Raw genomic sequence first — 16051 nt, 5'->3', positions numbered from 1 at the left:
CTTCCTTCCTCTGAGCAATGCTTGCTTTTAGCACCATGGACAGAGACCTGCATACTGGAGCTGCGTTGCCATGGCGACGTGCTGTCTTTTCGTTGGAGGTCACGCTGTGCTCTGAAGCTGCGTGTAATTTAATATTCGTACACAGTGCAGCAGCCGCAGCATGCAGACATCAGATCAGATGCCTATTATTTGGCAAATATCACTACTTCTGCCTGTAAAGGGCTGATAATAACAGTATTAGGTGGTTAAAACACAGACAATTGTAGCATAGATGCAGCTTGGGGGAAACGTAGAGGCAGAAATGTGACGAGGAGCTACACAATGCGGCAGCGCTCGTGCACGCGCACGTATATAGTTGGCCTAATTCCAGACCCAATACGTAACCATGCATGTGGGAGGGGTGCGGAGATCATCTTTATTACTTCTTGTTTTTTCTGCATAATATGGAAGAACCATAGAAAAGGGGTGAAAATTGATAAAAATGTATCCGAAAATAGTGTCTCATAATTCCCTGACAACTCCCCTTGAATTCCTGTGTCCTACCTGCAGTTAGTGTGAATGTCTTTTTCTATCATGATTTATTGTGCATAATTCCCCGGCACTCCTGCAGCATGGGGCTCACGGCACAATGTCACATGAACCACTGCAGACATACGAGTGGGCTCATCCCAACTGCATGTGCAGGTTTAATCCATGAGATGTCACTGCTCATCCCTTCAATAGTATAAGATTGTGGGAGTGTGCTGAGAAGACCTCACTGAGTTTAAACGAGAATATGAATGTCACATTAAACATTTGCTTTATTTTACGGATTCATCGTTTTATAAGAAGATATACTTTTCAATTGATTAATTACATTTATTATTATTATGATGATGATAATAATAATAATAATAATAATAATAATAATAATAATAATAATAATAGTAATAATAATAATAATAATAATAATAGTTGGTTTGAAATAGAGTTCACATTTTACTTACAACTTACAAGTAAGCAATATTTGTTAAAATGTCTACAGATAATGGAACCGGTCATTAGTTTCCTAAAAAATAATAGGATGGAATAGGAGCCCTCGCGCTTCCATTATAAATGGTGTTAAGATCCTCTGTAAGAAGACCTATGCTTTAACATACACAACAATATCAAAACAGGACATTTTCCACAACTGATGTGATTTTAAAGTTGACTCCTACTTCTCGCGTCTACTGCTTAAATTATGTGGGGAAGCATTTTAGCAAAAGCACACACAGGCTAAACTGGAAGAAAATGTATAACTGCAAGCGGCACAATCGTTAAGGTGACAACGGGTGGTGCTGTTACACTATAAATCACGACAGTGGCTGTGTGTGAGAGGTGCTGTTTTTTAAATGTGCATTCAGTATGAACCCGAAGAGACGGTTGAACGGCGGGTAAAACCTCCTTTATTTTAATGATGGTTACCGTAGACTGTTTCTGTTTAATATCCGTGAGAGAAAACTGAAAACCATGTCATAATAATTGCGTTAACAGAAGAGAACACAGATCGTTATAAAAAAGGCTTTTTCCGAAAATGGCGATAACGCAAATGAGAGGACAATGGCTGGATATGTGGATATCTTTTTGTTTGGCGCTGCTGCTTGTGACTTATTTGGGAGGAATCTCTGCTCAGATACGTTATTCCATCCAGGAAGAATTAAGAATAGGCACCGTGGTTGGACATGTGGCCAAAGACCTTGGATTAGATCTCGGAAGACTGACGGATAGGAATCTTCGGGTCGTGTCTGGAACAAAGCAGGATCTGTTTAAGGTAAATCCAAGGGATGGAGTTTTGTTGCTGAACCAAATAATAGACAGGGAGCAGCTTTGTGCAAAAACTGCTCCATGCATCGCAAATCTGAAAGCAATCGTAGAAAATCCACTCGAGATGCACCAGATAACAGTTGAAATACTCGATGTAAACGACAATTCACCCACATTTCCTGAAGAAAACTACACATTAGAGGTGCTCGAGTCCGCCATAGTTGGATCTAGATTTCAAATGGAGGGAGCACATGACTTGGATGTTGGTTTAAATTCCTTACAAACATATAAGCTTAACAATGACCAGTATTTTCGCCTGGAAACAGAGGAATTTGGAGAGGATGGAAAAGTTCCGTTCCTAATCTTACAGCGACCCTTGGATAGAGAACACGCCGCTCAACTCTGGTTACACTTAACAGCTAATGATGGAGGTAAACCATCTAAATCTGGTACTATTAATATCACTGTTAATGTGTCAGACATAAATGACAACCCGCCAGTGTGTGATAAACAGAAATACACTGTAACAATAAAGGAAAACGCACCTGCAGGAACATTTCTGCTGACAGTAAATGCATCTGACTCGGATGAGGGGATGAACGGTGAGGTCGAATACTCTTTACGAAGTAAACATAGAGGAGCATCATCTGAACCGTTTGATTTGAATAGAAAAACTGGCAAATTAACGGTGAAAGGTGGCCTTGATTATGAGGAAAAGCAAGTATATGAGATAAAGGTACTGGCTGCAGACAAAGGTGCCGTGTCTCTTTCCACACAGTGCAACGTGGTTGTCAGAGTGGAAGATGTAAACGATAATCAACCTGAAATAGAGATCACATCCCTTTCTAGTCAAATTCCAGAGGATGCACCTCCTGGCACGGTGGTGGCGCTGATGGGTGTGACGGACCTCGACTCAGGTGTGAACGGACAGGTGGTTTGCAGTGTGCCCGGCCATTTACCCTTTGACCTAAAGCCTTCTCCTGACGGACAGTCATACTCTTTGGTCACCAAGGACTACCTAGATAAGGAAACCATGCATATGTATTCTATAACGATAACAGCTAAGGATTTAGGAAGCCCCGCCCTGTCATCTACAAAGGTGATACACGTAGACGTCCTAGATATTAATGACAACAGTCCTTTCTTCATTGGAAGCCCATACACTTTTTATGTGCCTGAAAACAACAAAGTTGGAATGTCAATTTTTTCAGTTATCGCAACAGATGCCGATGGAGGCGAAAATGCAGAAGTCACATTTTCACTCAACCGTAACAGCGCAGGGCCCACTGTGACTGCATTTTTAAATATAAATCAAGCCAATGGCACAATTTCGGCGCTAAAAAGCTTTGACTTTGAGACTCTGAAAACGTTCCAGTTCCAAGTTGTCGCCACAGATTCTGGAACTCCGTCGCTAAGCAGCAACGTCACAGTGCACGTGTTCATTCTGGATCAGAACGACAACGCTCCAGTCATCCTGTATCCGGTCAGCTCTAACGGTTCTGCTGAAGGTGTGGAGGAGATTCCCCGCAATGTGAACGCAGGACACTTGGTGACTAAAGTCAGAGCCTATGACGCTGATATAGGATATAACGGCTGGTTACTGTTCTCACTGCAGGAAGTTACTGCCCACAGTGTCTTTGGTTTGGACCGCTATACAGGACAGATCAGAACACTTCGCTCATTCACAGAGACAGACGAGGCTGAGCATAAACTGCTCATACTGGTGAAAGACAATGGCAACGTTTCCCTGTCAGCAACAGCTACTGTGGTTGTTAAACTTGTGGAGCCCAGAGAGGCTTTTGCTGCTGCTGATGTTAAAAGTGCAACAAAGGATGATGAGGATAATAATGTGACTTTTTACCTGATGATAACTTTGGGCTCAGTCTCAACACTTTTTCTCATCAGCATCATCGTGCTGATTGCAATGCAGTGCTCTAAGTCCACAGACTATACTTCTAAATATCTACAAGAGACTAACTATGATGGGACACTGTGTCACAGCATCCAGTACAGATCTGGAGACAAGCGCTACATGTTAGTTGGACCCAGAATGAGTATAGGATCTACTATAGTCCCGGGCAGCCATGCCAACACACTGGTGCTCCCTGACAGGAGGGGAACATCCACAGAGGTAAGACCATGTTTTTATTTCTTACACAATGGTATTGTACTATATATTACATTGTTTTCGATATGTTGTTTAAGGTTAGAGATATTGTTTTTGTTTTCTGTATTTCTCCCTGCTGTTGTGAAATGGTGCCGTATGGTGCTTTATACTTTTTTGTTGGGGGTGATTTTCTCAGTTTTTGGCATTGGAGGGGAATAATCACTATGTTTTACAAAATGTCTATAATACACATTTAGTTACTATTCGTACTTCAAGCCACGCATTTTGAATTAATCTAAGGGCACCCGAAGTGTTGTTTAACTAAATAAGAACAACACACTCTGGTTGGGGGTTGCTGAGAAACATATGTAACCGCGGCCACGCACACGGCCTAAAGTTGAGCTGTTCTACTGATCAAATTGACCCTTTAACTCAAATGTATCAAACAGCAAAAACTCCACAGATTCAATTAAAGAAACATTATACAGTTGGCAGTCAACAAAAAGGTTCAAGACAAGGATTTTCTCCCAAGAGTGACATTTATTTATCAATATCAGACACATTTACAAACAATAGGCTACTTTAACCAGTAAAAACAACAATTTCTTATGAATTCTTCTACACTAAGAATGCTATTTAAAATGGTATCCAGCCAAACTAAATGACTAAATGAGCGCAGACAGTTACTGTTGGGAGGGGGAAGCAAGCAGGTCAAATCTAAATATTACTCACCGCCACTCACACGTGCCCTGTACGGACACAGCAACTGAAAAGAAAGTGGTAAATTAAGAAAGGTGCAAAATTAACTAAACACAAACACACACACACACACACACACACACACACACACTGACACACACACACGCACACGCACACGCACACGCACACACACACACACACACACACACACACACACACACACACACACACACACACACACACACACACACACACACACACACACACTTAAGGGGCAGTGAAGTGCACGTGAGGGCCTAACACCGCTGAATCCCAACTCCCAAGGCTGCCGCTCACGTCAGAGGTGCTGGATCCCTCAACAAAAGCACAACAGTATATCAATTAATTGGATACGATTCATTGAGATAATAAAAACACTAATACTCTTGGGAGAAAATCCTTGTCTTGAACCTTTTTGTTGACTGCCAACTGTATCGTGTTTCTTTAATTGAATCTGTGGAGTTTTTGCAGTTTGATACATTTGAGTTAAAGGGCACATTTGTTCAGTAGAACAGCTAAACTTTAGGCCGTGCGCGCGGCCGCGGTTACACATACAAAATAATGTTCTTTGACTTTCGGGAATATTCTCACTCTGTGAAGCACCCTTCACTGAGAATATGGAGCACGTTTTATCTCACAGTGTCCTTTGCTACGAGACTGTTTGCAACATTATAACATAAAGCAGTTATAGGATAAAGAAGGAGGTAGTGAAATTAAACAAAATTAGGATTTCGTATGGTATTGTAGCTCACTGGTCACATGGTGTCAGTGTGGCCAAGGTAATGGCTGTGAAGCTCATTCTGCACAAGCCCTGCCCATCTCTGGATCCTCTCTTATCCAGGTGGTATGCAGACGGCACATCGTAGGGTATCTAACATTATCGGTTAATGGTTATATGTGGAAGCTTATATTTGAGAATCGTAAAATGGATACATTCAGACTTGTTCGTTGAATTATTGGATCGCTGTATTTGCCGGAAGGAAATCCTTATGTTTTGCTTCACAATGGGAGAACGAGGACAAAGGCGCCGAGTGAACTGCTGCTGGATGGCCGGGATTTTGTTTCTGGGCTTTGGAGAACTGGTTTCAGCTCAGCTAAGATACTCTGTTCCAGAAGAAGTACAAGTTGGCTCAGTTGTTGGAAATGTTGCTAAAGATTTAGGGCTTGATATCAGCACTTTGACGGACAGGCGGTTCCGTATCGTTTCAGGACCCAATGACGCGCTGTTTCAATTGAATCAAAACAATGGAGTGTTGTATATTGGAAAAACTATGGATCGCGAAGAGCTCTGTGATGGAATCAAGGTTTGTTTGATACATCTAAAAATTGTTGTTGAAAGCCCCCTGGAAATCCACTACGCCAGCGTGGAAATAACGGATGTTAATGATCATTCACCGACTTTTCCAGAAAGCGAGCAGCGCCTGGAAATAGCAGAGAATACTCCTCCAGGCACTCGTTTCCAAATTCATGCAGCTAGAGACCCTGATGTCGGTACACACTCAGTCCGGATATACAAATTGAGTTCAAATGATATTTTTGATATAGAAATCAGAGACAGCGAGGAGGACAAGATACCATTCTTAGTGCTGAAAAAGCTTTTGGATAGGGAGCAAAAGGCAGAACACCGGTTAGTCCTGACAGCTCTAGATGGGGGCAGTCCGTCAAAATCTGGGAGCCTCAATTTAACTATCACTGTGCTAGATATAAATGATAATCGCCCTGTGTTTAGCAAAGATATATACACCGTATTATTACAAGAAAATGCCCAAATAGGAACCCTTGTAATACAAATAAATGCTACAGATTTAGATGAAGGTTCTAATAGCAACATTGAATTTATGTTTGGAAAAACGCAAAAGAAAAAAGTGAACGATTTATTTGAATTAGACAGCGTGACCGGTAAGATTCGAGTTAAAGGAGAAGTGGACTTTGAGGACGCAGAGATGTATAGACTAGATCTGCAGGCTTCAGATAAAGGCCAGCCACCTTCAACAGGCCAAAGCAGAGTTGTTATAAAAATAAAAGATATGAACGACAACACGCCAGACATTGAGGTAACATCCTTGTCCAACATTGTCCCAGAAGATTTAAAGCCTGGCACAGTCATATCTCTCATCAGTGTTACTGACAGAGATTCCGGGGTTAATGGTAAAGTTATTTGTAAAATATTGGGAAATGTTCCGTTTGATTTGACGCCATCCATTGAGGAAAACATGTATTCCCTAGTCACAAAGGGGCGTTTAGACAGAGAAGTTGTGTCCCATTATGACATCACAATAACAGCTACTGACTGCGGGGAACCTCCACTTTCCACCGTAAAAACCTTGAGTGTTCAGGTGTCAGATGTAAACGACAACAGGCCACTTTTCAGTCAGAATCCTTTGGAACTTTATTTGGTAGAAAACAATGGCCCTGGTGCATCAATATTTTCTGTTAATGCAGCTGATAATGATATGAATGAAAATGCAGCAATAACATACCACCTTGTGAGAGGGGATGGTCTGCTTCGTGATATGACGTCATTCCTAAATATCAACTCTGAAACTGGAGATATTTCGGCGCTAAAAAGCTTTGACTTTGAGACTCTGAAAACGTTCCAGTTCCAAGTTGTCGCCACAGATTCTGGAACTCCGTCACTAAGCAGCAACGTCACTGTGCACGTGTTCATTCTGGATCAGAACGACAACGCTCCAGTCATCCTGTATCCGGTCAGCTCTAACGGTTCTGCTGAAGGTGTGGAGGAGATTCCCCGCAATGTGAACGCAGGACACTTGGTGACTAAAGTCAGAGCCTATGACGCTGATATAGGATATAACGGCTGGTTACTGTTCTCACTGCAGGAAGTTACTGCCCACAGTCTCTTTGGTTTGGACCGCTATACAGGACGGATCAGAACACTTCGCTCATTCACAGAGACAGACGAGGCTGAGCATAAACTGCTCATACTGGTGAAAGACAATGGCAACGTTTCCCTGTCAGCAACAGCTACTGTGGTTGTTAAACTTGTGGAGCCCAGAGAGGCTTTTGCTGCTGCTGATGTTAAAAGTGCAACAAAGGATGATGAGGATAATAATGTGACTTTTTACCTGATGATAACTTTGGGCTCAGTCTCAACACTTTTTCTCATCAGTATCATCGTGCTGATTGCAATGCAGTGCTCTAAGTCCACAGACTATACTTCTAAATATCTACAAGAGACTAACTATGATGGGACACTGTGTCACAGCATCCAGTACAGATCTGGAGACAAGCGCTACATGTTAGTTGGACCCAGAATGAGTATAGGATCTACTATAGTCCCGGGCAGCCATGCCAACACACTAGTGCTCCCTGACAGGAGGGGGACATCTACAGAGGTAAGACCAAATATATTTTATGTAAAGTTGTTATTTTCCTGTATATTATAGTAACATGTTCCTTAGAAGTCGTGGCGTTGTTGTGAAATAATGGTCAAAGCAGTTTTAAAAAAAGAAGATATTCCTGCAAAAGTAAAGCACTCTTTTCTTTGACACTGAAGACACGGTTGCTTTCTTGAACAAGAGAACAACATCTTTTCCATCTTTCCTTTTCTCCTTAACAAAATGAAAACCTCTCAACGGGTTTTTTCATCACATCACACTTCTTCAGAACTTTGCTGTGAATTGACCAACTTAGACCCATCATAATTTGAACTGTAATTTGTCCGTTTCAGGCCGCGTGTAGTTGTGTAATAGTAGGCTATAAACTGGCCATGAAGCAGACACATCGTCAAAAATCAATACGCTCTTGCCAATTTAAAATTGTTGTTCATGGGTTTCACAAAATATATATGTATATATTTTCACAGTAAAACCTTTAGTTTAGTAGCTATATCATGAGTGTAATGAGTATCATCTTCTATTGTTCCATGAAACACATTAAACGTCTCATTAAACACCAACAAGGTTTTCACTTGGTCGTAAGCACTGTCCATGGTGCTGAAACGCGAAACAAAAAGAGTACATATAGAACAACTTGGGTAGTTTGTTGTTGATTTTACGCCCCTGATAAAAGGGGAGAATTATGACAAGGGTCAAAGTTAGGTTTCACTTGCCGGTACTTTACTCGAGTGAGGAAAGTGCCGCAAAAAAAAACAGTATGTGGGCGGAGACCAAAGCAATCGATCTCCGGTTCTCAGATCAAGGCCATCTAGTCGATCACAGTTCAACAGATCACACGTCTCCAAAACGAACACAAACAAGGCAAGCACAGACAGAATACCTTCTCATCCTTTCCAAACATCCTGCAATTCAACTGCATTACCATTTATATAAAATCATTTTCCCCTTAACAAATGCTTTAACAACAAGCAATGAACTTTCTCTCCATAATGCACCATACCCACCTGCCACATTGACAGATGTGCCACTGAGAAATTGACACAAATCTAACCAAATAGCAATTGAGAGGTAGTTGGTGATGTTGATCTGTACGAACATTTTGAATGGGTTTCACTTGTTCTGCTGAGCAAAAATAATTCTGAGAAATAAACTTGAGATTGTTGGCTACTGCTTTACATTGCAAGTAAAAATATATTCGTTATTTTGCGTTGAAACGTGTGCATAATGTTAGAGAAAAAGAGAGTATCTTTATACCTGCTGAATACATATTACTGAGACAGAGACACACAGAGAATAATGGTGATTTTTGTATTCAGAATCTTACCTGCCAATTTGTATTTTGCCAACTATATTACTGTAGCAGAGCTATTCCATGACAGGAAGTATATCATTTTACTTATTTTACGTCCTTTCAATAGCCTCCTGGTGTCACTGTTACATGGGAAATGTTCGGAGACGTTGTCCCTCCCATGAAAAAGCTTTTGATTTTTGGAGAAGGGCAGACGTTTGAATAAAGCATGCCAGTCGATAGGTTCTCGGTAGGCCTAGGCTACATTTTGGAATTGTGCGATCAAAAACGGGTTGGACATATAACCCTTATCCCTGGGTTTTTCTACTGTAAATTAATTGTTTGAATGATGGGGACCGACAAGCAAAGTCGAATGAGGGAGTACTATGAGTTTGTGTTTCATCTGGCTCTATTGCTTTTTTTCGGAAACCAGGCTTTGGCTCAGATACGGTACGCTATTCCAGAGGAGGTAAGAGAAGGGACTGTTGTTGGAAATGTTGCCAAGGATCTTGGCCTCGAAATCACATCGTTAACTGAACGACGGCTCCGTGTTGTTTCTGGAACAAAGGAAACCCTTTTTGAGGTAAACCAGGACAATGGGGCACTGCATATACACAAGAAAATCGACAGAGAGCTTCTTTGTCACGGCAGTGGTGCATGTCTACTGGAGCTAAAGATCCTAGTTGAAAACCCGTTGGAAATGCACCATATTGTTGTAGAAATCACGGATGTAAATGATCACTCTCCTAGTTTTCCTGAAAGAGAACAGATATTTGAAATAGCTGAGCACACATTACCAGGAAAACGATTTAAACTGCACACTGCTCGCGACCCCGATGCTGGAGTTAACTCTATTCGTACGTACACTTTAACGTCAAATGAACATTTTGAAGTAGATATCCGCCAAAGCGATGAAGATAAAATACCATTTTTAGTGCTGAAGAAATCGTTGGATAGAGAAAAAAAGAACAAACACACGCTGCTGGTTACTGCAGTTGATGGAGGTAAACCTCCAAAATCAGGCACACTTAATGTTTCTATTATTGTTCTTGATAGTAATGATAATCGACCGATGTTTAGTCAGGAGATTTACCAAATAGAAATACAAGAAAACATCCCAGTCGGTACATTAATATGTAAAATGAATGCAACGGATCCCGATGAAGGCATTAATGGGGAAATAGAATATAGCCTCGGAAAAACTTTGGAAAAAAAAGTCTACGACATTTTTGAATTGGACAAATTAACTGGAGAGATTAAAGTAAAAGGAATGGTTGATTATGAAGAAAACGACGTTTATAAACTCGATGTTGAGGCATCAGATAAAGGAGCACCTCCACTGACAGGTGAGTGTAGAGTCGTGATAAAGATATTAGACGTTAACGATAATCCACCAGAAATAGAAATGACATCACTGTCTAATACTGTGTCGGAAGACTCAAAGCTTGGCACAGTTATTTCACTACTGAGTGTAACGGATAAAGACTCCGGTGTCAATGGAAAAATAATATCAAATATAAATTCAAACGTCCCTTTTGAATTAAAGCCCTCCTATAAGGAGAACATTTATTCAGTTGTCACTAAAGAATTTTTGAACCGAGAGCAGGTATCCCATTATGAGATAACAATAAAAGCAACCGATTGTGGAGAACCGCCCTTATCTACTTTTAAAACACTAAATATTAGAATATCAGATGTAAATGACAACAGTCCTTTTTTCTCCCAAAATCCAATAGAGTTTTATTTGGTAGAAAATAACGTTGTTGGAATTTCAGTTTTTTCTGTAAGCGCAACGGACAATGACTTGAATAACAATGCAGCTATTTCATATCAAATCGTGAGAGAAAGGAGTCAACATGACATAACATCTTTCCTTAATATCAACTCTGAAACTGGAGATATATTAGCGCTAAAAATCTTTGACTTTGAGTCTCTGAAAACGTTCCAGTTCCAAGTTGTCGCCACAGATTCTGGAATTCCGTCACTAAGCAGCAACGTCACAGTGCACGTGTTCATTCTGGATCAGAACGACAATGCTCCAGTCATCCTGTATCCGGTCAGCTCTAACGGTTCTGCTGAAGGTGTGGAGGAGATTCCCCGCAATGTGAACGCAGGACACTTGGTGACTAAAGTCAGAGCCTATGACGCTGATATAGGATATAACGGCTGGTTACTGTTCTCACTGCAGGAAGTTACTGCCCACAGTCTCTTTGGTTTGGACCGCTATACAGGACAGATCAGAACACTTCGCTCATTCACAGAGACAGACGAGGCTGAGCATAAACTGCTCATACTGGTGAAAGACAATGGCAACGTGTCCCTGTCAGCAACAGCTACTGTGGTTGTTAAACTTGTGGAGCCCAGAGAGGCTTTTGCTGCTGCTGATGTTAAAAGTGCAACAAAGGATGATGAGGATAATAACGTGACTTTTTACCTGATGATAACTTTGGGCTCAGTCTCAACACTTTTTCTCATCAGTATCATCGTGCTGATTGCAATGCAGTGCTCTAAGTCCACAGACTGTACTTCTAAATATCTACAAGAGACTAACTATGATGGGACACTGTGTCACAGCATCCAGTACAGATCTGGAGACAAGCGCTACATGTTAGTTGGACCCAGAATGAGTATAGGATCTACTATAGTCCCGGGCAGCCATGCCAACACACTGGTGCTCCCTGACAGGAGGGGGACATCTACAGAGGTAAATGTATTTTATTTTATTTATTGTGTTTTATTTCTTACACAATGGTATTGTACAAATATTACATTGTTGTCGATATGTTGTTTAAGGATAGAGATATTGTTTTTGTTTTCTGTATTTCTCCCTGGTGTGAAATGGTGCCGTCCATGGTGCTTTAATTTATATACTTTTTTGTTAGGGGGTATTTTCTCAGTTTTTGGCATTGGAGGGGAATAATCACTATGTTTTACGAAATGTCTAATACACATTTAGTTACTATTCGTACTTCAAGCCAAGCATTTTGAATTAATCTAAGGGCACCCGAAGTGTTGTTTAACTAAATAAGAACAACACACTCTGGTTGGGGGTTGCTGAGAAACATACAAAATATGTTCTTTGACTTTCGGGAATATTCTCACTCTGTGAAGCACCCTTCACAGAGTGAGAATATGGAGCACGTTTTATCTCACAGTGTCCTTTACTACGAGACTGTTTGCAACATTATAATATAAAGCAGTTCTTTGTAATAAAGAAGGAGGTAGTGAAATTAAACAACATTAGGATTTCGTATGGTATTGTAGCCCACTGGTCACATGGTGTCAGTGTGGCCAAGGTAATGGCTGTGAAGCTCATTCTGCATAAGCCCTGCCCATCTCTGGATCCTCTCTTATCCAGGTGGTATGCAGACGGAGCACACATCGTAGGGTATCTAACATTATCGGTTAATGGTTATATGTGGAAGCTTATATTTGAGAATCGTGAAATGGATACATTCAGACTTGTTCGTTGAATAATTGGATCGCTGTATTTGCCGGAAGGAAATCCTTATGTTTTGCTTCACAATGGGAGAACGAGGACAAAGGCGCCGAGTGAACTGCTGCTGGATGGCCGGGATTTTGTTTCTGGGCTTTGGAGAACTGGTTTCAGCTCAGCTAAGATACTCTGTTCCAGAAGAAGTACAAGTTGGCTCAGTTGTTGGAAATGTTGCTAAAGATTTAGGGCTTGATATCAGCACTTTGACAGCCAGGCGGTTCCGTATCGTTTCAGGATCCAATGACGCGCTGTTTCAATTGAATCAAAACAATGGAGTGTTGTATATTGGAAAAACTATGGACCGCGAAGAGCTTTGTGATGGAATCAAGGTTTGTTTGATAAGTCTAAAAATTGTTGTTGAAAGTCCCCTGGAAATCCACTACGCCAGCGTGGAAATAACGGATGTTAATGACCATTCACCGACTTTTCCAGAAAGCGAGCAGCGCCTGGAAATAGCAGAGCATACTCCTCCAGGCACTCGTTTCCAAATCCATGCAGCTAGAGACCCTGATGTCAGTACACACTCAGTCCGGATATACAAATTGAGCTCACGTTTTTTTTTTGATATAGAAATCAGAGACAGCGAGGAGGAAAATACACCATTCTTAGTGCTGAAAAAGCCTTTGGATAGGGAGCAAAAGGCAGAACACCGGTTAGTCCTGACAGCTCTAGATGGGGGCAGTCCGTCAAAATCTGGGAGCTTAAATTTAACTATCACTGTGCTAGATGCAAATGATAATCGCCCTGTGTTTAGCAAAGATATATACACTGTGTCATTACAAGAAAATGCCCTGATAGGAACCCTTGTAATACAAATAAATGCTACAGATTTAGATGAAGGTTTAAATAGCGACATTGAATACACGTTTGGAAAAACGCAAAAGAAAAAAGTACAAGATACATTTGAATTAGACAGCGTCACTGGTGAGATTCGAGTGAAAGGAAAAGTGGATTTTGAGGACATGGAGATGTATAGAATAGATCTGCAGGCTTCAGATAAAGGCCACCTTCCTTGGACGGCCGAAAGCAGAGTTGTGATAAAAATAAAAGATATGAACGACAACACGCCATACATTGAGGTGACATCATTGTCTAACATTGTCCCAGAAGATTTAAAGCCTGGCACAGTCATATCTCTCATCAGTGTTACTGACAGAGATTCCGGGGTTAATGGTAAAGTTATTTGTAAAATATTGGGAAATGTTCCGTTTGATTTGACGCCATCCCTTGAGGAAAACATGTATTCCCTAGTCACAAAGGGGCGTTTAGACAGAGAAGTTGTGTCCCATTATGACATCACAATAACAGCTACTGACTGCGGGGAACCTCCACTTTCCACCGTAAAAACCTTGAGTGTTCAGGTGTCAGATGTAAACGACAACAGGCCACTTTTCAGTCAGAATCCTTTAGAACTTTATTTGGTAGAAAACAATGGCCCTGGTGCATCAATATTTTCTGTTAATGCAGCTGATAATGATATTAATGAAAATGCAGCAATAACATACCACCTTGTGAGAGGGGATGGTCTGCTTCGTGATATGGCGTCATTCCTAAATATCAACTCTGAAACTGGAGATATTTCGGCGCTAAAAAGCTTTGACTTTGAGACTCTGAAAACGTTCCAGTTCCAAGTTGTCGCCACAGATTCTGGAACTCCGTCACTAAGCAGCAACGTCACAGTGCACGTGTTCATTCTGGATCAGAACGACAACGCTCCAGTAATCCTGTATCCGGTCAGCTCTAACGGTTCTGCTGAAGGTGTGGAGGAGATTCCCCTCAATGTGAATGCAGGACACTTGGTGACTAAAGTCAGAGCCTATGACGCTGATATAGGATATAACGGCTGGTTACTGTTCTCACTGCAGGAAGTTACTGCCCACAGTCTCTTTGGTTTGGACCGCTATACAGGACGGATCAGAACACTTCGCTCATTCACAGAGACAGACGAGGCTGAGCATAAACTGCTCATCCTGGTGAAAGACAATGGCAACGTTTCCCTGTCAGCAACAGCTACTGTGGTTGTTAAACTTGTGGAGCCCAGAGAGGCTTTTGCTGCTGCTGATGTTAAAAGTGCAACAAAGGATGATGAGGATAATAATGTGACTTTTTACCTGATGATAACTTTGGGCTCAGTCTCAACACTTTTTCTCATCAGTATCATCGTGCTGATTGCAATGCAGTGCTCTAAGTCCACAGACTGTACTTCTAAATATCTACAAGAGACTAACTATGATGGGACACTGTGTCACAGCATCCAGTACAGATCTGGAGACAAGCGCTACATGTTAGTTGGACCCAGAATGAGTATAGGATCTACTATAGTCCCGGGCAGCCATGCCAACACACTGGTGCTCCCTGACAGGAGGGGGACATCTACACAGGTAAGACCATGTTTTGATTCTAAGTTAAGATATCCATCATATTTGTCTATGTTACGTGTTGACGGTTAAATGTGTCACACAATGATACTGCAAACCAAATATATCTATCAGCATAAATACAATTAACATCTGCATTAATAGAGAGTTTTCTGCAGGTTACAGTAAGATGATGTCCTCCTAGGAAATATATTAATGTTTGCTATGTAAAGCAACATAAATAAAAAGATGATGCCTTTTTTATTCAAGACATTACTTCATATTTCGTGTCATTATTCATGGTTTATATCCTAGCACTGACCAAAGTACTGAAGTAGAGTGTGTTGGTCATGTTGAGGGTTATTCAAGTTGAGATCGATATTTGAATTCAGAAGATTTGCAAAAACAACAATTTTAGGCATGAGCAAGCTATACAGGCACAACATCATATTCATATATATATGAATAATATATACACAGTATATATTAGTGTTGTATGGTGCTCAAAGTCATTTTTTGGTCATAGCGCAGTGATTTTCAGTAAGTCAGAATATAAGTTTATAACTACGTTTTGTTTAAACATTGTCTGATTCTTTGGCTTTTATTGGTTTTTCTAGAATGTGGTTTGTATTTTTTGAGAACTTACGTAAAATGAACACGTTTCTTAATGTCTACACAAATGTTTTTGAGGTATTCAGGTGTAACTCGATCCAATGCATTTGCGTTATGATGTCTATTAGCTCAACCTCAAATCTCGCTCGAGTAATGCTTTCCATTAATGGCCACTGTTAGGATTTCACAACAAAAATACGATTCAGAATCTGTAATGTACTGACTGGTCAAATAAAGACATGAAGGGAAACGTGCACCTTAAACTGTAGGGGAAATACATTAATACAACTGTAACCTGGTTTAAAATTA

General features: G+C 40.9%; 4 protein-coding genes across 4 annotated transcripts; all 4 read left to right on the top strand.

The window, feature by feature from the left end:
• Positions 1-1405: 1405 nt before the first annotated feature.
• LOC117555781 (protocadherin alpha-8-like) lies at positions 1406-5496 on the top strand. Its single transcript, XM_034230743.1, has 3 exons — positions 1406-3916; positions 5378-5409; positions 5472-5496. Exons 1-3 carry the CDS (start codon positions 1556-1558, stop codon positions 5494-5496), a joined length of 2418 nt encoding a protein of 805 aa, XP_034086634.1. The 5' UTR covers positions 1406-1555.
• Positions 5497-5601: 105 nt separating this feature from the next.
• On the top strand, positions 5602-8275 carry LOC117555780 (protocadherin alpha-3-like). The gene is made up of 2 exons (XM_034230742.1): positions 5602-7986; positions 8258-8275. Exons 1-2 carry the CDS (start codon positions 5620-5622, stop codon positions 8273-8275), a joined length of 2385 nt encoding a protein of 794 aa, XP_034086633.1. The 5' UTR covers positions 5602-5619.
• A 1308-nt stretch (positions 8276-9583) lies between these two features.
• Positions 9584-12686, top strand: LOC117555779 (protocadherin alpha-3-like). The gene is made up of 2 exons (XM_034230741.1): positions 9584-11987; positions 12636-12686. Exons 1-2 carry the CDS (start codon positions 9624-9626, stop codon positions 12684-12686), a joined length of 2415 nt encoding a protein of 804 aa, XP_034086632.1. The 5' UTR covers positions 9584-9623.
• Positions 12646-15834, top strand: LOC117555778 (protocadherin alpha-3-like). Its single transcript, XM_034230740.1, has 2 exons — positions 12646-15154; positions 15829-15834. The coding sequence occupies exons 1-2, from the start codon at positions 12788-12790 to the stop codon at positions 15832-15834; spliced, it is 2373 nt and encodes a 790-aa protein (XP_034086631.1). The 5' UTR covers positions 12646-12787.
• The last annotated feature ends 217 nt before the right edge of the window (positions 15835-16051 follow it).

Source organism: Gymnodraco acuticeps, unplaced genomic scaffold (genome assembly GCF_902827175.1).
Source record: "Gymnodraco acuticeps unplaced genomic scaffold, fGymAcu1.1, whole genome shotgun sequence".
In the NCBI taxonomy this organism is placed as follows: domain Eukaryota; kingdom Metazoa; phylum Chordata; class Actinopteri; order Perciformes; family Bathydraconidae; genus Gymnodraco; species Gymnodraco acuticeps.
Note: the sequence above shows the minus strand (reverse complement) of the source record. Positions and strands in the feature narration are given on the sequence as shown.